This window comes from Perissodus microlepis, chromosome 1 (assembly GCF_051167445.1).
Source record: "Perissodus microlepis isolate ML-2025 ecotype Zambia chromosome 1, ASM5116744v1, whole genome shotgun sequence".
Taxonomy (NCBI): Eukaryota; Metazoa; Chordata; class Actinopteri; order Cichliformes; family Cichlidae; genus Perissodus; species Perissodus microlepis.
This window is the reverse complement of record NC_140461.1, coordinates 37,606,127-37,627,318: the sequence shown is the minus strand read 5'-3', so window position 1 is coordinate 37,627,318 and position 21,192 is coordinate 37,606,127. Positions and strand designations below refer to the sequence as shown.

General features: G+C 41.4%; 1 protein-coding gene across 10 annotated transcripts in view; it reads left to right on the top strand.

The window, feature by feature from the left end:
- Window positions 1–20,611, top strand: part of ppfia1 (PTPRF interacting protein alpha 1) — a 45,602-nt gene extending 24,991 nt beyond the window's left edge. Inside the window, exons 8-32 of one of the 10 annotated variants that reach the window (XM_084921648.1) lie at window positions 84–230; window positions 843–977; window positions 2,816–2,899; window positions 2,992–3,123; window positions 3,304–3,366; window positions 3,529–3,608; window positions 6,037–6,187; window positions 6,397–6,402; window positions 6,633–6,856; window positions 6,945–7,176; window positions 9,626–9,655; window positions 11,650–11,774; window positions 11,879–12,051; window positions 12,159–12,252; window positions 13,341–13,422; window positions 13,524–13,724; window positions 14,062–14,124; window positions 14,889–14,915; window positions 16,615–16,790; window positions 17,005–17,102; window positions 17,195–17,370; window positions 18,189–18,257; window positions 18,377–18,545; window positions 18,710–18,774; window positions 19,037–20,611. In XM_084921648.1, coding sequence (XP_084777774.1) covers window positions 84–230; window positions 843–977; window positions 2,816–2,899; window positions 2,992–3,123; window positions 3,304–3,366; window positions 3,529–3,608; window positions 6,037–6,187; window positions 6,397–6,402; window positions 6,633–6,856; window positions 6,945–7,176; window positions 9,626–9,655; window positions 11,650–11,774; window positions 11,879–12,051; window positions 12,159–12,252; window positions 13,341–13,422; window positions 13,524–13,724; window positions 14,062–14,124; window positions 14,889–14,915; window positions 16,615–16,790; window positions 17,005–17,102; window positions 17,195–17,370; window positions 18,189–18,257; window positions 18,377–18,545; window positions 18,710–18,765 — 2,793 coding nt within the window. In that variant the 3' untranslated portion in view covers window positions 18,766–18,774; window positions 19,037–20,611. Of the gene's footprint in view, window positions 1–83; window positions 231–842; window positions 978–2,815; window positions 2,900–2,991; window positions 3,124–3,303; window positions 3,367–3,528; window positions 3,609–6,036; window positions 6,188–6,396; window positions 6,403–6,632; window positions 6,857–6,944; window positions 7,177–9,625; window positions 9,656–11,649; window positions 11,775–11,878; window positions 12,052–12,158; window positions 12,253–13,340; window positions 13,423–13,523; window positions 13,725–14,061; window positions 14,125–14,888; window positions 14,916–16,614; window positions 16,791–17,004; window positions 17,103–17,194; window positions 17,371–18,188; window positions 18,258–18,376; window positions 18,546–18,709; window positions 18,775–19,014 lie in introns of all 10 variants that reach the window. The other 9 variants (XM_084921566.1, XM_084921485.1, XM_084922107.1 and 6 more) reach the window with 9 other exon arrangements.
- Window positions 20,612–21,192: the final 581 nt, after the last annotated feature.

The following is a 21,192-nucleotide window of genomic DNA, read 5'->3' as shown; positions in this document are numbered from 1 at the left end:
CTCATATTGTGTAAAGATGCCCAATCAGAAGGATTCCTGTCACAAAGGCTGAGAACTCTAAAGCAATATGTTTATGCATACAGTCTATGGCTCAGAAGGAAGACATGGAGGAGAGGATTACCACTCTAGAGAAGCGCTACCTGGCAGCTCAGCGAGAGGCTACCTCTGTCCACGACCTCAACGACAAGCTGGAGAATGAAGTGGCCAATAAAGACTCCCTCTACAGACAAGTAGGTCCCGTGCTGTTTGTTTAAGACTTTATAAAGCCACCACAACTCAGATAATCAGTTAATTGTGTGTTTGGCATTAGAGAAAATTGGATCAGTTTGTTTGTAATTTGCAGTCATTTCATCATATTGCTATTGTCTGCAAGCGCCCACACACTTTAATCTGGTATGCAGACAAGTGAGGAATTTATTGTTTGAGTCTCAGAGTTGGCTGCCAGCAGGAATTGCCTGCAGTTGTCAGACTCCTATTGAGGAATTCTTGCTGTATTCACACACTGAGCAGCGCAGCAGGCTCTTAATGGGAAGCCTTGAAGACACTGGCTTGTTTCTTTACATGTACTCAGTGGAGATGGAGATGTCTTTCTCCTCCTTTCTTGGTTTTTGTTTGTCTATGTATCATTTTGATTGTTCTGTCACTCGCTTCCTGCTCTTCCCACCCTTGTGCATCCCTTGACCCCATCTCCCTTTTGTCTTTCTTTTTCTGCCCCTGTGCTGAAGTGTGTTTTCTGGTACTCTCTGCTCCTCTGAAAGCCATCTTTGAGACTGGAATGAAGGGACAAAACAGTCTTAAACGTATTTGCTCATGACTGTTTGGGTTTGATTTGTTTGTCATAGACTGAAGAGAGAAACCGGCAACTTCAGGAAAAGCTGGAACTGGCTGAGCAGAAGCTGCAGCAGACCATCCGGAAGGCAGAGACGCTGCCAGAGGTGGAAGCCGAGTTAGCCCAGAGGGTCGCTGCTCTCACAAAGGTATCCGCATCAGCACCTTTTTAAAACTACTGTTCATTTGTAATTGCCTGTCTGTGTATATATGTATTTATTTATTTTAAATGGAGCTGACTCAAAATTGCATCACCTCATAATACCTGAATAGAGGTACAAGTTTGCGTAATGTCACCAGATATGTTAAAGAGGTTCCTTTACAGCAACTCTGCATGGAAGCTGCTGAGGAAGCCATTATTTATGTTCCTCCAAATATTCACAGTGACCTATTTTTAGAAACTCAGCTCCTGTTCTTATCCATTTATAGTTAGAATCTTTATTTTGGACAAAACATCCTGCTGCATAACTGCACTGCAACAGCATCGTATCACCTTATTAGTATTTTGTCTGGCTCTCTGTACATTTTTGAATGTAGTGTTTTTCATTGGTCTACTCATCTGAACCTTTTAATGTTTATCAGAAAGTGAGTAGAATCTACAAAGTCATCTCTTTCTCTAGTCTGTGTGTCCGCCCCTTCTGTTTCTTTGTTAATTTAATTTGTGTCATTCATTTCATTTATTTACGCCTGTTTAAAGACACAGAAACAAACAGAGAAAAGAAGTAGACTGCCGTGTCTCATCCCTGCATTTTTAATGGCAATGATTTTTATTTCCTCTTTGAGTGGTGCTTAAACCGCACACTTAATATACAGAATACAGCAGAGACACAGACACACTTAGAAATGACTGCCCTGGTTTCTTATGTTATTTCATTTGTGCAACTTGCAACACAGGCTTTCTCCCTTCAGCAAGTAATTTAAATTGTGCTCAGTCTCTTGAAATGTTTGCATTATTATCATGTTCTCATTTGTGTCTGTCATGCTGTCTTTGTGTGTTCTTCATGCTGTTCCTACCACCTCCGTCTTTAGTGTGTTCTGTGTGGCTCTAAAGGCACTAAGATATTGAAAAAGGTAGACCAGCTTTATCCAGACGGCTAAACCAATCCTTTTTGCTTACTGGGAGGTTCCCTATCCCTTGTTGCTGAATTTAACCAGACCAATAGCAAATCTAGTGTGTTTAGATTTTCAGATGAAATCAAGCCAAAATAATCAAATGTACCTGAAGTCTGTGAAACAAAGAATACATTCCTGGTTAAGTGCAGTTTCAAACTTGATCAAAATACTCTGTCAAACCTGAATCCTAGCTGTGATCTGGCTTTATCTGTACAGCTTCTGTGTTTGTGCTTCATGTGCTAGTAAGCGGTGTTGATAGTTCGTGGTGATACCCTTTGTCTCCTCTCCTCTGAAACACAAGGAACCTAGTTTTTGGTGTCTTGACACAAACAGGAAGTTCCAGCTGATTTGCTCAAGGACTTATGGAGACCCCACCTATAAGAGCTACAAGAAAACTAGATCAGGCTGTGTTGCCTGTTGGCTTTTGCATAAATCTAAATGTTTTAGGAACCGGTAACCTTCATAACCCAGGTGTGTAGTCAGTGGTGAAACTTTGATAAGGCTCCCATACGGTAGATCTGCATTATGGGACGCATGAGCTGCTTTATTATTTTTGGGTTGTGTTACAGTGCATATTTTTGGCTTTTTGCTCCTTTTAAAATATGTAAATGTTGGTGACTTCATCCTTTCAAAGGACCTGTTCTCATAATGTCAAACACAGGGAAAAAAAGTATGTTGAACCTTGAAGCAGTACAATAAAAAGACTACACTGGGTCTTTTTTAGCAAGGTCCTTCTCCAGGATGGATGGTAGAGGGTTTGGGATAGAAAGGTCTGGCTTTAGAGATTTTCAGCCCTGCGTGGATTAAATACATGAAATCAGAGAAACATATTTGTACAGATTTGTAGTTTTTTCTCATTAACCTTTGTTTTCAGGCAGAGGAACGCCATGGCAATGTTGAAGAGAGACTGAGACAGCTGGAGGCCCAGCTGGAGGAAAAAAACCAGGAGCTGCTCAGGGTGAGAACAAGGGGAAATGTTCTTACTGGAAGCTTGATTCTCATTGCATTGCTACAGCTGTGCGTTGTATAAAAATGTTTCTATTTTCGTAGGCACGGCAACGTGAGAAGATGAATGAGGAGCACAACAAGCGTCTGTCTGAGACTGTGGATAAGCTCCTCTCAGAGTCCAATGAAAGACTTCAGCTTCACCTCAAAGAGAGGATGTCTGCCTTGGAGGATAAGGTAGAGCACTTCTCTAGTGCCAAATTCCAAAGTTAGGCTGATGAACAAAGGCGTCGGCAAGCTGAGGACACAGTATTCATAACTAACTAACTAAATAAATATTTGTTGTTCCTGTTAAATCTGTGTCGCATGGCTAGTCATGTGTCATGTTAAGCATTTCTTATCATTCCTGTTTCTCAGAATGCCCTGATTCGAGAACTCGAGCACACCAAAAAATTAATTGAGGAGTCCCACCATGAGAAAGTAAGGAAATAAAAATAAAGAATTCCTCCTGTTTGTGTGTTTTTATATTTTGGGTTGTTTTTTCTAAATTGTTCTATAGCAGTGGTGTTTTTTCTCTTCATGGCTAAGGATTTTATTCATCAGTAGGTAACAAGAATATCTGTAACATGCTCTCTCTCATAGGAGCAGCTCTTAATCCAAATTGAGACTATGAGGGCAGAGAATGAGCAGGGAAGGAGCAGGAGCAACTCGCTCCTGCATGGGTAAGCTAGTGAAATGATTTGACTTTTATATCTCGCTGGGAAACTATGAGGAACTCAGGTGGTTGCTTAACACTTTGTCCAGTGTTATGTCAAAATGTCCGTGGTCAAGATACAGACCCAAAAAAGTTTCACATGTCATTGGTGATGGCAGTATGCTATACATTTAATGGCCACTTTATTGGGCGATATTCAGTGTCAAGGTCAGAAGTGTACATACACTAATTCTGGATAACGTGATGAGGTTTCACCCCAGCCAGGCACCTTTGGCATCCATCAACAGACTTGTAGCATAACTGTGGATTCATATTTAACCACTTTTCTTGGTAGAGTTGATTTTAATTGTTTGGTTTCCTACCACAGACCTTTTAAGCAGAGTCCATAAATTTTCCGCAGGGTTAAGGTCGGGTGTTTGGGAAGTCTATTCCAGAAGCTTATTGTTTGCCTGCCTTATCCATCCAAAACAAGTTTGAGTATGTGTTTGGTATCACTGTCCCAAACACACAGTGATCCTAACTGTGTCCAAATTTCAATTGTCCAGCTGTTGATTTAAAGTAAAGTTGAAGAATTTAGAGGTACTGTGTCGTCTTCACTATTCCATTTAGTTTGTTCAATGTGCCAATACCACTGACAGTAAACCAGCTTTGAAGCACAATGCTATCGCCACCATGCTTGAGAGTTATTGTGCATGTTATTGTGCACAAATATCAATCTTTCTCATCCGACTAGAGCAGGGCGATATGACCAAAAATATTTATCACGATATACAATTGAAAATTTGCGATAACGATATAACTGACAATATAATTGACACTAGACAAAATACTTTACAACTCCTCAACTTTATTAGTGCAAAACGGGATTATAAGGGGCACTGTCGATTTTCAGAAAAATCAAAGGTTGATTTTAAGTGTGCCGTATTTTCCAAAAAACACGGTAATAACGACGGCCCGCTAGCACGCGCTACCAAAAATAGTGCTTTGCTGTGTATCTGACGGACGAAAGCTAAACCAGTTCCACCACTGAAGTTGCAGCATTTTTACAAACCAATTCTGGTTCATCCGTTTCATTCAACGATCCACTTTCGCTCTTCTCATTCTGCGTCGCCGCCATGTGCGTATGTAAACAAAGGCACTGCGCATGCGCGTTTCACCCATATTTCATTTTCTTATCGTTGCCCAACATTATACCGGTATTACCGTGGACGGTATGATATGGCCCAGCCCTACATCCGACTATAAAACCTTTCTCCAGAAGACTGCACAGTGACACGGTGGTTAGCACTGTTTTCACAGCAAGGTCTTGGGTTCAAATCCACCTGTTTGGGTTGTCTTTGGATACTCTGGTTTTCTCACACAATCTAAAGACATGCTGTTTGAAAATGCCTCATTGAGATCAGAGGAGAAAGAACAGTTTGCTTTAAAATGATAGTAGGAAAAGAGTAACACAACCAAGTTACAGAGAAGAACATCAAGAACACACAGAATGTTGAACCCTGAAGCAGTGCAGCTAAAAGACCACACATGGTCTGATGACTCTTGATTTCTGCTGCAGCATTCAGATAGTAGGGTCACAAAGTAGCTTTAAAAACATGAAAGCATGGATCCATCCGGCCTTAGAGCTATCCTGTTCAGACTGATGGTGGCCTAATGATGTTGGGAGTATTTTTTGGGCGTAGTTTGGACTTCTTAGTACCAGTTGAACATTGTGTAAACAACACAGCCTACCTGAGTATTGTTGGTGACCATATCCCCTTTATAACCACAGTGTAGCCAACTTCAGCACAAAACACATCATGTCACAAAGCTCAAAAACGTCACTGGCCTCCAGTGGCTTTAACGGTCACCAGAGCTCAGTCCAGCAGTGTGTAATGCTATTATGTCAATAAAGTATCAGGGGACAGTTTCCAGCATGTTGTTGTAAAAAGTTCTGAAGGTAAAATGTGCTCCAACCTGGTTCTAGACATGTGTAACTAACAAAGTGGCCAGTAATTGTATTTCTACCATAAAGCTTCATTTTATTTACTTAAATGTTTATTTTTTATGTAGCATAAAATACATGCTTTGCATATGACGATGGTGTAGCCTCTCGAACTGAACGTCACATAAAGCAGGTAATTTTTATCGAGGCTAATATAACAACCATAGGCATTTCACGTACTGGCCATTTCGTTCTGCACCAAGTTGCATCTGCACGACTGCAACCTAATGTTCTCCAAAATCAATACAGTACAGTGTTGATATTAACAGACCGACCACAGACGCTGCAGGAACTGTTGTTTTCCCGTCCAATTTGTCAAAATGTCAGATGGCCTACAGATTTGACTGAAATCATTCAGTCATTGACTGAAAATATACACCTGATGTAACCTCTTACTTAGTTTCCTATTCATTCATGAATGACTTTCATTGGTGTGACTGTGTTTTTCAAGGCGGTCTCAGCTGGGCAGCACCCCAGATTTCAGATATCCAGTGTCAGCCTCTTCGATGATGGACAGTAACTCGGACCATTATGGCAGCGCTCTCGTCCTGAGACGGCCTCAGAAGGGACGCGTGGCAGCGCTCCGGGATGAACCTTCCAAAGTAAGCTCACACCTGCAGACATAAAGCAGTTAAACGACAGATCTGGTTATTCATGTTTAATTAATCCACTATTTGAGAACATCTCTCAGCTGTTTGCCTTGTATGGTACGGCTTTTTCTTTCTTTCCTGTTTCAGTCTAATGTTTGAGTTCTCTGATGCTTTTCTTCTTCTCCCCCGCTTCTTTGTTTGCTACTATTACGGACAATCAGCGACATGTAAGTCAGTGTGCCTGAGATAACAGTGACGGTGTCTGTGTGCTGCATCAATGACAAACACCCTAGGATCTAACTATGTATTGCTCTGTTGCCTGACATCCTCTCACATGCCTGCTGCCTGCTTTCTCCAACCCTTCTATTATTTTCTCCATACTGTCTTCTTTCCTGGTATCTTTCTTTCCTTCTCTCCATTCTCATTCCCTGTTTTATACCTATGTGTATAAATGTAGGTGCAGACTTTAAATGAGCAGGAGTGGGAGCGCATGCAACAGGCTAATGTGCTGGCAAATGTGGCACAGGCCTTTGAGAGCGACATGGACGCCTCAGACCTGGAGGAGGATCGAGAGACAGTTTTCAGCTCGGTGGACCTGCTGTCCCCTGCTGGCCAGGCTGATGCACAGACCCTTGCCCTGATGTTGCAGGAGCAGCTGGATGCTATCAACAATGAAATCAGGTACCACTATAACAAGCACACACTTGTCTCATGTAACCCCATTTCCATGTAAATATTGCCATATTTTCACCTTCCTTTCACTTTGCAGAATGATTCAAGAGGAGAAGGAGAGCACCGCTATCCGGGCAGAGGAGATAGAGTGCCGGGTAGGCAGTGGTGATAGCCTTGGAGGACATTTCCGCTCCATGAGCTCCATCCCTCCGTCGCTATATGCTGGCTCGTCATTGGGCGGTTCTCCACCCGGCTCTGGCCACTCCACTCCGAGGCGCATTCCCCGCAGCCCCAACAGAGAACTGGATCGAATGGGTGTCATGACCTTGGTAACTTTTCTTTTACCTTCCTGTAATGAGTATCACAATTTCCTAAACATACATTTTTTAAAAAGCCCCTTTGAGATATACATCACTGTAAGACTAATATTAATTTCTCTGATTACAATTCCTGATATTTTAAAGCTGTTGTCTTAATTTGCTGTCTTTGTTTTTTAGGATTATTATATAATTAAAACAAGACCGGCCTTCAATGTTGCTTTTATGTTTTATCAGTGTGATCGTCTGCTTCTATTTGTATGCATGACTTTGTAACAGTTTACATATATAACTGCGCCCTGCCTGTAGCAGTATTGCTATGACCCCTACGTCACCCAGAGCTCCCTCTCCCATCAGACAGTAACTTATCTGCCATATGGTACAACTGGCTTCAGTGCCCCACTTCAAGCCAATAACTTTGCACCATACTTCCAGGTACCTGCCCATCTCCCCACAGCTCCTTCATTCCCTTCTTGGGTGGGTGCAGTCTGCCACTTCCTGTCTCTTCTGATCCTTTTGCCAACTTCAGTGCAAACAGGAAACTTTTTCTCTGTGTTAAATCCAAATCATGGCTCTGGGGTTTTGTATTTGTTTTTTTGACTGCTTATAAACGTCATCAAATGTAGACATGCTTGTAATATTTTGTGAAAACCAAGGATTAGGTTATTATGTTGCCTCAAAACCTCAGTTAGCCTCTTTTTAGATTATTATTTGGGCATTTTAGTCTTTATTTGACACTAGAGCAGTAAGGGGCGGGGGGGCAGGTCGGACTTGAAGCCAGGCTTATTTTTTTCTTTTATTCTCACTCACACATCTGATTCATTGACTTGTGTAAACGCAGAGTAACAAAAGACACAAAGCTGTGAGTGTGGATGTTCAGGCTTGTCCAGGTCTCCTGTCAGTATTCAGTATTCCTCAATAGGAAAATCATAACAAGCACACCTGAAATGCTAAGCTGAATTCCATATATTTGAAACATCACCAGGAACCAGCTAGTACTCTTTTTCAAAGTTTGCTTTATTTTTGGCAAAGTGTATTAGGCTGCCACTTAATATCTCTTTGGTTATTTTTTAACTTAAGAAACAAGGGCATCCCAAATTCAAGATCCTGATTACATTAAAGACACAGACAACTGACTCTGTGTGCCAGCTGATATGACAAGAGGTGCACATCTGTTTATTTTTGGCTTCTCTCCCTGCATTCAGTTTTGTATTGGTTCTGTGGAACTGTAAAACCACTGGTTACCCTGTTAACCCTGCAGCTGGAGTTACTCTAGCAGTACTTGCATTTGTTTGGTTGTTCCAGATGTTTGAGTTGAGTGTCCCTTTAACATTTGTTTGTTTGTTCAGTGTGTGTTGAAGTTACTTATACTAATAAAGTTGCTTGATTGCAGAGCAGCAATTTACATCTGCCCTGCTTAAAATCAGGCATTTAAACAATTCAAGCAGTTTATTGAAGTAATGCTGTAATACATTAGACATGAAGGGAGTCTTTGTCTTTGAGTCTGGCAGATCATGTCGTCAGTTTTACATTTATAAATCTTACTTGGGTTAAAAAAAATCACAAGATTATCATTAATGCATAAGTAGACACATAAATAGACACTCCAAGAGGAAAGAAAACAATTTGGGTAATTAAATTAATTTTCTGCTCACCCATCAATTTCCTCTTCCCGTTTTCCTTTTATAGCATACGCTCTTCCCTGCTTTGGCCCCTACAGTCTCAGCTGAGCAAAGGAAATGAGTGATTAGATACTTTCTTCCTGGGGCAGGAAAATTCCTGCAGAAATGTGGCACAGTGATGGTTTATTTGCTCTGCTAATGCCAGGTCTATGTGGAATGCAGAGGGGTGGGGTGGGGTGGGGGGGATCTGTCCTCCACCACTATTGGTGCAGAGTGGAAAATATGACGAGAACAGCTGAACTTCATAAATTCAGGTGCCGTACAGTTATTGTTACACACACACACGCACGCACGCGCGCACACACACACACACACACACACACACACAATAGCATCACCTGTGATTTTAAATGCTGTTTAGCATGAGTAGTCAGCTAGCTGCTCGGCATCTTAATTGATTTATCAATGCAAACAAATGTTATAAAAGCTTTTATCCCACTCAAATATTGGTGGTGGTGTAATTGTGAGCTAGACTGCACCCAGCCTACCTTGACCCAACCTCCAGCTTGGTTTTTGCAGTGTCTCCTCCCTTGGGTGTGGTGGTACTCCTGCAGACTTTAATTTCCCAAGAACTACCTTTCTTAATTGCACAATAAAAACAACAGCTTCTCTGAGTCTGCGTATGTGTCTCTGCCTGTGTGTGCGCACATGGATAACTGTTCTGTGTATCTTCATGTGATTTTCTGCTCTTGTCTCTTTGTGCATGGCTTGATTCCACCGCTGATCTGTTGTGTATTACTAACTGCTTCTCTCCTCTCTCCCTTTTTGCCACACTTCAGCCTAGTGACCTGCGCAAGCACCGCAGGAAGGTAAACTAGAGACCTGCTTTCCCGAGCTCTGTGAGGGACCTGTTTGCTATGTAACATCTCCCACCCCCCAAGTTTAATCCCTAATGTTTACGTTCAGTTTCTCCATCCCATCCTTAAATCCTCCATCCGTTGGAAATATGCAGTCCTGCATGAAATCTAAAATCCCGTTCTTAAACCTCTAGAAGTTTTTGAATGCCTCGATTGTTTTTTGGGGGGGAACAGTGCTGCAAATAATACGTTTCCTTTCTTCATGTTGAGTTTTAAGCAATGTATTTTCTATTATTAAATCAAACACACGTCTGTTGCAGGCAATCTCCAGCATAACATTTCTGCACTACTGGGCCTCCGGCCAGCACCTCAGACTTTTATCGCACTTTAGTGTCATTTCTTTTACTTATTTTAACACTGCTGTGGTGCTTCACCTGTAATAATCAATCATAATTTATTAGTATGTAAGGGACTCATTCTTTAGAATGCGTCTAGTGGAATAAATGCTATCTCTGACTTTAAAATAAAATCACCCCTGCATATTGCAGCCATCACAGCAACAGACAAGGATGGAGGCTCCTGCCAACCTGCAGCAAAGTTTACAAAAAGATGATTGTGTACAAAACAAGTTTGTTTGCATCAAAACAGCTAGAGTTTTAACTTGTTCTCCTTTGAGTTTTTCTGTCTGTGTGAAAAACGGCGAAGGGATAATTTTCCAGCAAGTAGTCTCTAATGTGTGTAAATTAGTGTTACCCTCTAACTTACACACAATATAAAAACTTCTACAAGGGTTTGAGCTGTTACTTGAGAAAGGATCATGACAAAAAACAAAATAAATCAGTTAAATTTGAGAAAAGGAATTGTTGATGCTTACAGAGGATGAAAATACAAAATTATTACAGTATTTTCAAGTTTCAAGAACTGGTGTGAGAAGTATCATCAACAATCAGAGACCTAGAACAACTACCAAGACATTAGTGAGTGACTTAGCCAAGTAGGAAATTGTAGTCTCAAAGCAGACGATGACTAGAACGCTGCATGGGAATGGACAGAGGTTGAAGACTAAGGAAAACTTGATTTTCTACAGAAGAGATACCTTTGAGCCAAATTGAAGGATGCTGAAAACAACCTGGAGAACGATTATGTATGCTGGAAGGGCCTCTTTTGGTCAGATGAGCTCTTTGCTTATGATTTGAGAAAGAAGGGCGAGGCGTGTGACCCAAAGAACACCACCCCAGTAGTGAAACACGATAATGGGAATATTATGCTGTGAGGATGCTTGAGTGTGTCTAGAACTGGGAATCTCGTCAAAGTGGGAGAAATCATTATGGAAAGATGTGACGATTTTGAACGAAAACCTCAAGTAGTCTGGGTTGTGGCTCTGTCTTCCAGTGTCTTCCAATACAACAATCACCCAAAAAATATTTGGCTCCAGGTCAAGACCATCAAATCTGAAGAAACTTCAGACATTTAACAGGAGATCTTGTTTAGCTTTTAGTTTACGTTGTGCAAAATACACTAAAGAAATATTTACTTACCTGGTGAACTGTTTAAGAAGTGCTAATAGCAGGTTCCAGGTTTAATTTTGAGGCAGGACTTTTCCCATGGATCCCTCCTATATGTTACATCAGTGACTGGTTAATACCATAATTAGAAGCCAGGATCTGTCAATCATTCTTCATTTTTCCCTCCACATTAAAAACACTCGTAGCAACGTTGGTTTCTTTTTTGTTTGTTTTGCAGTGTTCATCACTTCGAAGTTCGTTCTCTTTTGGGAGACTGAGTTTCATTCTCCTTTTTGCCTTTGTGAAATTACACTGCACACAGTATTCCCACTAAATAATTGATTGTTCACAGTACTGTATCTGTTACCAATATCCAGTCTGTATGGATTGTTCATAGTCCACATACAGTGTAGCCTCTTGGTGTGTGTTATGAACAGTAGGGTTTTTTTCATTGTTGTTGTTTTTTTGTTCCATTAATGTTTCTCTGTCTGTGTCATGCAGTCTGCTCAAGATGATAAGGCTACTATTCATTGTGAGACGTCACCCCCCACTACTCCACGTTCCATCCGACTGAATAGGGAGGTGGGCCACGCCGCTAGTCACGAGGACATCCGAGACATCCGAGGGTAAGACGTGCATTTTTATCCAGGAAAAATTGTTGTAGTGTTTCTGGGATTTAAACATTTGTTTCTTCTTTCTCTATCTAATAACTTAACCCTTATTTGTGTAGGCTGAGCAGCCTGCAGGATGGACAGGGCAGTAACCCAAGCAGTAGCAACAGCAGCCAAGACTCTCTCAACAAAGCAGCCAAGAAGAAAAGTATCAAGTCATCCATTGGACGCCTGTTTGGGAAGAAGGAGAAAGGTCGGCCCAGCATTCCTGGCAAGGATCCTGCCAGCCAAGGTCAGACACTAGCAGCAGTGCTAAGCCGATGTTCTGGACATGTATGCTACTAATAGTGATGAGTTTATGATCTATGTTAGATCTCTGAGCTCAATGTTATGTTCTAGCTGGCACTCCCGAGGCAGAGAGCTCTCCGAAGGATGGCTTGGGTGTGGGCACCCTTGGTGGTCCTGCAGAGAAAAACAGGAAGCTACAGAAGAAGTAAGTGTCTGTATGACAGTCCCATCCCTTCCCATGTTTATGCAGAGTAAGAAAGCGAATATAGAGGATAAAAGACTCTTGTAATTGTGCAGACATCAGTCTGTGTTGTCGTGCTGCAGTCCAGGGCTGCCTCACAAGCTCTTTCTGGCTCACGTGCACAGCCTTTCATTCCACCCCACGGCATTTCCATCGCAGTCATCTCTCACGTCTCCTGTTTTGTTTTTGGTTTTTTTGACACTTTCATTCTTAGTTTTGTTCAAGCACATTGCAAACACCATAAATGTTTTGCTGTCACATGGCCCTTCAATAATCATCAGTTCATTCTTTCTCTTTATTTTTTTCCTTCTTTTTCACATTTTGTACCACTCCCACTCTCTCTCATTCCATCTGTAGTCCAAAGACTGGGTAAGTTGGCTCATGTTGCTTTTTGCCTTGCCCGATCTTCTCGCATTTGGCTTCACATTGACCTCACCAGTAACCCTGCAGACCCCGACCAAGTATCTCTTTGAATGTCTGATAGATTTTCCATGCTGCTTTTTATCCTGCTTTCCATAGTGGAGCATAACTAACAGGAATGTGTGTGCACTGATTGTAGTGAGTGCAGGATTTTCCTATCGCAGTTTTCCTTTTGGAGCATGACGTTATGCACTACAGCCATAGGAAAAATGGAAGTTGGCTCTTTGTGTGTGTTCTTGTCCATAAAATAAACATTAGCATAGTTATTTTTTTTTGTTCCTACACTCCTTTATTTACGTAAAACTGAATTGTTACTTAATAACGTGCTTTTGGGCATTTCTGCCAACTCTTTAAAATGGATCTGCTAAACAGATGGTGAGCTTGTTGATGGTGTGGCACACAGCTACATCTAGTGGAGCACTGAGTCTTTCTTGGGTTCAGGTCCTGTGTTTGTCCCCTCCCCCTTTCCCCTTTCTCTCTCTTTCACTCAGTATGCATGTCAGCTAATGTCTTGGGGTTTGTGTGTGCATATTGGGATTTTGTGACGAACATTTGGATCTGTGGCTGTGAATATTTTGGTCCTTGAGCAAGTGAACCACCAAGTTGGCTTTCACATGTATTGCGTCTTCCAGGCATGAATTACTAGAAGAGGCTCGCAGACAAGGCCTCCCGTTTGCCCAGTGGGACGGACCAACTGTTGTGGTTTGGCTGGAGGTACAAGACCAACACAATTCATTTTAAAAGCAGTAAACTCAGTAGCATGTCTAAATCATTAATCCTGTTTAACTGTTGCTAATCTGTCCCCTTCTGGCCAGCTGTGGGTGGGCATGCCAGCCTGGTACGTGGCTGCATGCCGTGCCAATGTGAAGAGTGGAGCCATCATGTCAGCACTATCAGACACAGAGATCCAGCGGGAGATTGGAATCAGCAACCCACTGCATCGTCTGAAGCTTCGTTTGGCCATCCAGGAAATCATGTCTCTCACCAGCCCTTCAGCCCCACCGACCTCCAGAACGGTACCCGTCAGTGCATTCATACCTGCAGCTGGACCACTGTGCATATTTAACACTGATCACTTGCTTACACTTTCAAAGTCTTGATGATACTTTTAAGCACTGTCACATTCATATCATCTCATGAGCATGACACTTTTAATGCGTTAACATTTTGACTGCTTACATACTTAACATGTACTAATGCTTGAATCAAATTTCTACTGGTTTCATCTGAATTCATTTGCTAACAATGAATGAAACAAATGCTTCATAGTTTTTTCTCCATTTGGCTCTGTTTCTGTCCTTCACCACTCTTCCCGCTTGGCGCATTTCTGATTGGTTGGTGTCAAATGATCAGACCACAGGAAACGTTTGGGTCACACATGAAGAAATGGAAAGTTTGGCAGCCACGCCTCCCACGGTTAGTCTACCCTGATTGGCTGGGCACTGGTGGCTTCTCACATCTATGGTTGTGTTTGAGCTTTGTTTCAAGTTGTCTTCAGTATTGCCAGACTTCACTTATTATATTGGATACGTCCAGTATGAATTTGGCTGCGTGCACGATCACTGAGTGTCTTGAAACAAAGCCTTTTTCGTTCCTCTAGTGGGCGACTTCTTTGTTGTTCTTGGATTGGGCTCATGCTCTTCTTTAGTCCTTGTACGGTATATGTATGTTTCACCTTTTATATAGCTTTCACCTTAGATGGACATAGATGGAATACACATGAAGAACTACCTCCCACTACCAAAGTTAGATTGGGCTGTTTATGAAACATTGCCACTCATTAGTGGGTGATGTATAGCCAAAAGAATCAGATATTACACACACATTTGTCTGATACCAGAAATGCTTCTGAAGAAACTGTAATAGCTTCTCTTTAATAGATCTGGTTGGGTTAAACCTTTTGAGGACAATGTAATGTCCTCAAAAGGTTTATAGGTTAATGTTTTATTCATTTATTTATTTTCATATTTATATATACCTCTGGTCACCCAGCATTTGTATTTCCTGTTTGATGCCTTACCATTTGTTTGTCTGTTATTTTCCTGCTATTTTTACTGACTTGTTATTTTGTTTATTACTTTATACTTTCCACTTGAAGCTTCTCTAACCCCAGCACTGCACACTAACCCCTCACCTTTCTGTTCTTCTCACCATGCTCACTCTAACCATGCTAACACCAGGAGGATGACGAGGGTAGCTGGGCCCAGGTTTGCATACGTTCTCCAAAACCCACCTATTCTCACCTGTGTGTGTTTGTTTGTTTGTTTGCTTGTTTGTTTTGTTTTTTTAATTCGGTTATGATTGCCTTGTACTCCTTTATTCACAACAAGCACATTCTAGCACAGTTTAATTTGGAGCTTCTCTGCATACAGTTGCTACGATAGAGGTTTGCTCTTAGAGCGAAATTCAATTCAATTCAATTTTATTTATATAGCGCCAAATCACAACAAAAGTCGCCTCAAGGCGCCTCAAATCAAACTGCTCCAAAAAACTCCAGCTGAATTTTTATGTATCCAGTTTAGTTGAGCAAATACATGATAATATAATAATGAAACAGTACACTATCTGCACAACAGCTGCTGAGAGGCGGTGCTGTAGTTCAAAGGAAAATAACAGTAAAACGAAACAGTAACCTTACACAATGATTTCATGCATACTAAAGAGCCTCTTTTAAATCTGTAGTGAGTTCATCAAATTAAAGTAAATATATATATATTTATTTATTTAATTATTTTAAACAACTTTCAAAGATAAATCTATAAACATGAATAAATGGCTTTGATTATCTGCCAAATCAGATCTGATGCGTTAAACTAATAAGCTGTACTTCAACATCAGGCACGACTTAATCGTTACTTTCCTCATGTTCAATGCAAATAAATCATCCAAGAATATGCTTAATTAATATTTAGTATAAACCAAAACTTAGACAGATCCTAATTCATTTTAGTGGTAAGAAACGAAACTTTCAGGATTTTATGTTATAGTTTTTGAAATATTCATGTTCGACAGTTGCCTCATGAAAGATGAAAGAACAAAGCATTTTATTAATTGTAAATTAAATATGAATTTCATGTTTCTTCATTAAATGTTCATTCAAGTTTTAGGCAAATCTGAGACAGCTGAGCAGAACAGTCGATTTGAGATGGAATGATCGGTTTGTTAGTAAAATAAGTAATGACAAGGGGCAAGTTTTTGTTTAGTTTTAGTTTTTTAAACATGTGTCTGAGAGGAGACAGGTCAAGTCAAAAAAATGAAGTCCACTAAAAGTTTACCAACCAATGTGACACGTGACGAAAGAGCCGACAGTCAAAGCAATGTTGGAGCTTTTCAGTTGACCGCAGTTTGCAGACAAGTCAAAAATTAATACAAAGAAAAGCTGTGGGTGTATGTGTTAGCTTCCTTCACACTATGTCAGCTTTCCTGATAGAAACCGGTGCACTGCCACTGATGTGTGGAGTCTTTTCACAGATAACTTCATTTTGCTTTGTGAATCAGGATTAGTCTACCTGATTATTTACATCCTCAGTGCATACACACACTTTGGTTTTGTCTTCCTTTGTCTCTACACAATAAAGAAAAAAATGTAAAACATCCCTTCTTGGACTTATTCACTGTTGCCGGGCGACTCACTGGGTTCATCTAGTTGCTGAGTTGCAGAGATTTGTCTCCCACCTTTTACATTCTTAGACTTTCTTAGATATTTTCTATAAACTAGTCATTAAACAGGTGGAAACATTGTTGATTATCATTCGAATATTTTCTTTTTTTTTAATATATACATTTTTAATCAGTTTGCTGTTAAAACGGTTAATATACACCTGCTGTAATTAGCCTCTACCACGCCTCCATCTTTTTAGCCCACTCTCTCAAACACCAGCTAAGTCTCCTCTTCTCTGACTGTAGACTTTGGCGTACGGAGACATGAACCACGAGTGGATCGGTAATGAGTGGCTACCCAGCCTGGGTTTGCCACAGTACCGCTCCTACTTCATGGAGTCGCTGGTGGATGCCCGCATGCTTGACCATCTAACCAAGAAGGATCTTAGGGGACAGCTCAAGATGGTGGACAGCTTCCACAGGTGAGACATAGATAAATTTTTATTAGCAGCAGTGAATATCTTGAAGAAACCACAGCCTACTACAATCATGCCACACATACATGCAACTTTTTCCTTTCTGCCACTAGTCAAAAAGAAATAAAACAGCTTACTTTGGGGAAAAAGACGAGCACATCGTGGCAGATTAACAACTAACAGGCTCCACAGTGAACGAGTGTATGCGTTTGTGCTACAGGAACAGCTTTCAGTGCGGTGTGATGTGTCTGCGGAGGCTCAACTATGACAGAAAGGAGCTGGAGAGGAGGAGGGAGGAGTCCATGCTGGAGTTTAAAGGTAATACATGCTTTTTTCTTTCCTCATTAAAACAACTTGGTGTTATCGTGCGTCTTTTAAAAATGGCACTCATCTCTGTTTTGTGCTTTCAGATGTGCTGGTGTGGAGTAATGAGCGTGTCATCAGTTGGGTTCAGGCCATTGGTCTCAAAGAGTACAGCAGCAACCTTTGTGAGAGTGGCGTCCATGGTGCACTGCTCGCCTTGGATGATACCTTTGATCACAACGCCCTGGCCCTGCTGCTGCAGATCCCCACTCAGAACACACAGGTGCACAAACACCAAATGTTTATGATGTTTCACCATCCAGCTGTTGCTTTTCATATTTGAAGGCACAAACATGGTCACTTTTCTCACATGAGAATCAGTTAGTCTCAACTCTGTCCATAAAATCCTTTGTTAGAACTGCAAGTGCATTCTCACTACTGTTTATTCGGTTGCCTGTGTGGTCTATCTTCACAGCTGGCATGCTAAAAACAAGTGTAATTAGACTGCATCACACACGTTTGTTCTTGTCTAAATGTTTCCAGATGTGCAATTGTACAGACCAGTTTAAATAAAAGTCCCGATCCATATAAAAATAGAATTTCTGCAACCACCTCCTATAAAATAACTGAGATCTATCAGGTGCTTAAAGATACCTGTTAGTTACTCATTGCTTGCTTGGGCCAATGGGCTCTTCCCAAAGACCTTAAGCTTTGAGTTTGGTGCAGTGCCCGGGACATACAAAGGAAATTGATGTACATTTATATACATTTAAATTTTACTTGCAAGATGGGGTTTTTGTGTTTTTGTTTTTTTGTCAAGCCATTGAGATAAGTGGCACTGTGCTCCATGTGTAAATGCAGTGCTGGTGTCAGCCTGACATGAGTGACCTGAGGTTTACATCTGAAAGCGTATAATTATATAGGAAGTTGCATGAGAACGGCAACTGCACGAAATGGGTTTTGATGACAGAAACGAGAGATTTAGTGTGGACCAAAGTTCATTTCAGATCAGCTGCTCAGCAGACAGGAGGATGAGGACAGTGCAGGTCAGAGCCAAGGTCTTCTGTTAATCTCATTCTTCTTCTTTTCCTTCCTCTGTAGGCCCGGGCGACTCTTGAGCGTGAATACAGCAGTCTGCTGGCGATGGGCACAGACAGGAGAATGGAAGAGGTGACAAACACGGACATTTGCTGACTTGTTGACTCCGCTAAGTAACAATAAGAATATCTGTGGACTAAAAACGTCTTCTGTCTTTCCCCCCCTTTTTTCTTTACCTCATCATATTCTAGGATGATGATAAGAACTTCCGCCGTGCTCCCTCATGGAGAAAGAAGTTCAGGCCCAAAGACATGAGGGGGATGTCCTTGGGTGCATCAGATACCCTGCCTGCCAACTTCCGAGTTACCAGCAGTAGTGCGGCATCTCCCTCGACTCAGCCAAAGAGGAGCCCGATGGATGGTAAGCAGAGAGAGCAGTGTCAGTGTGCGCATGGTGTGTGTGAGACGCTCTGTCGATGCTTAACATCTCCTCACGTGCACTTGCTTCTTTTTGGTTGGCTTTGTGATGATGCTGTGACTAACGGCATGTCTTTGCATGTGATTTCTGCCTACGTGGAAATACAGGAAGTCAGTCTATACAGAGGCTGGACACTGCCACAGTCAGGACCTACTCTTGTTAACACACAACGGTAAGACCGCACATGTCAAAAATGATGAAATCCTCAAATCAGAGACGTGTATGGCTATTCACTGCTGAACTGCTCCTCTATGCAAGCAGAAGTAGCTTTCTCGTACTGGAGGTCTCTGCTCTAACGCACGTTTTACGCATCTCTTTCCTGTTTCTCCCCCATCTCAACCCATCCACCCACCTCTCGGCTTCTATCCTGCTTCCCTCTCATTTCCGGTGATCTCTCGCATTCCCTTCTCAGTTTATCCTCATTATTTCTATAGGTAACCGCTGGTCAGAGGATGAAGGGGAATTCCCTGCATTCAAGACCAGGATGATGAACTGAAATAACTTGCAAGGACCCTACAAAGATATTTTGCTTCTTGCTGACATCACAGAGAAAGACTTTACTCACTAATTTCAGTATCCCTAGAAGAGCTTTTCTAGATTTATCTACATTTGTTATTATATATTTATGTAAACCAATGGGATTGTTGATTTTAGAATTTCTATGTAACCCCTTTTTGCCTCTCTCCTCTTAATCACCCCCCACCTTTTTTTTTTTTTTTAATAAAAGCAACATTTCTCCACTGTGCCCGCATTAAGCTCAACTCTCAGATGTATGTAACTGAATATTTCAACAATCTGGAGTTTGTATATTTCTACCAACAGACATTTCATCTAATCTTTTTTTATAATTCTGATTCAGTTGAACAGATGTATGTTTTTGTCTCTCACATTTGATTTGAATTCTAATCAATGAATTAATTCTCAAGTGACTTGGATACGTGATATAACTTAATTCATATCTTTGCCCTTTTTAACTGTTGTAATATTAGTAGCTTATTACTTGTGATTTTGTGTAAATGCAGCTCTTAGGTCAGTGGATGTGTGAATATCAGAGAAATTGCTGGAGTCGTCAAACCGTTTCACAAACTGCTCAACACTGTGAGTCCTCCATCGGTATTAAAATAACTGCTGGCAAGCCCAGGCGATGGTGACAACACATATCATGTGAAACGCAATATATTTCTCTCTTGTCTGTTTATTTTCCATACCTGTGATACCAAAATGAAACTCTTAAAGAATTAAAGCCATATAATTGTAGCAAGAATAAAAACTACAGAGGGCTACATTTGGATGCAAGTAAAAAAAAACAGATTTCCAGGTCCTCTGCAGTTTACCTTGCATGCAGAATCCACTCCGCTTATATGCACGCTTGCCACCCAATTTATCCCTTTAACAAAATCTTCCTCACCTCTGGAGAAATGCTCACTCGTGCAGAAGAACTTTAAACAAATGTGTGGATGACTCCAAAGTGTGGAAACTCCTTCAACGGACCAACTTCACTGAGGCCTCAGTCGATCCCCACTGTCACCAGAAACCCCTGATGGTGGTGCAGTCCACCAGCAACCTTTTTTTAAAAACACTCTGTACAAAGATTTTATATCAAGCCTTACTGTTTAACTCCTCTCTGTCGTCTCTTCTTATTTATTATTACTCATTCGTGTTTTGTGGCGTCAGTAATGCTTCCAGAGCTACGTCTGAATGTTGCAGTGCTACTTATGTTTTTCCGTCTACACTCACAACACGGGTTCCAGCATAAGCCTTTGTGGCAAATGAGTCGGAACCGGAGACTTTTCTTTTCACCCTACATGTAGTTGAAGCTGACATTAGAAATGTTTTTTTGTTTGTGATTTAGCCATTTATGCACAATGCAAATCATGTTGCTGTTTTTATTCCTGCTCTTCCTGATGAATCTTCTGATCTTGTAACAATGATGTACAGTCTGAGTACTTATAAACTATTTTTATCACAGTATTATTTATTGCTTACTTTCAATAAAATACTGAAACCTATTTTCCACTGCAAATAAAAGACTGAAGAGTTGTCTTTTCTGCTCCTCCTGCGGTGGACAGACGGTGTCCTTTAACAAAAAGCAGTGCGAGTTTTCCTGGATATTTAAGTATCCACAAGACTTAGTAATGTCTTTTTTATTATTATTAGATTGATACATTTCCAAAACCTTTCTGCCATCCATCTTCTTCCACATTTCTGAGGCCAGGCTGCGAGGGCAGCAGCCTTAACAGCCCATAACACTTTCTCCCTGGCCACCACTTCCAGCTTGTCCAGGTGAACACCAAGGCGTTTCCAGGCCAGCTGAGAGATACAATCTCTCCAGCATGTCCTGGATCTGCCCCGGACCCTCCTCCCGGTGGGACATGCCCAGAACACCTCACCCAGAAGGCGCCCAGGAAAACTGCAAATCGCTACCTTATCGTGGTGGAGGGGTTTGTGTGTCCCAAGGATCCCAGGGGCTATGTAGTCCGTCGGGGCTTTTGTCCGCTGGTAGGGCCTCCTATGGCAAATTCATCATGGGTGAGGGACCCCTATGAGTAGAACATCAAGGGAACAGTTCACCCTGCCCAGGATAGGCTTA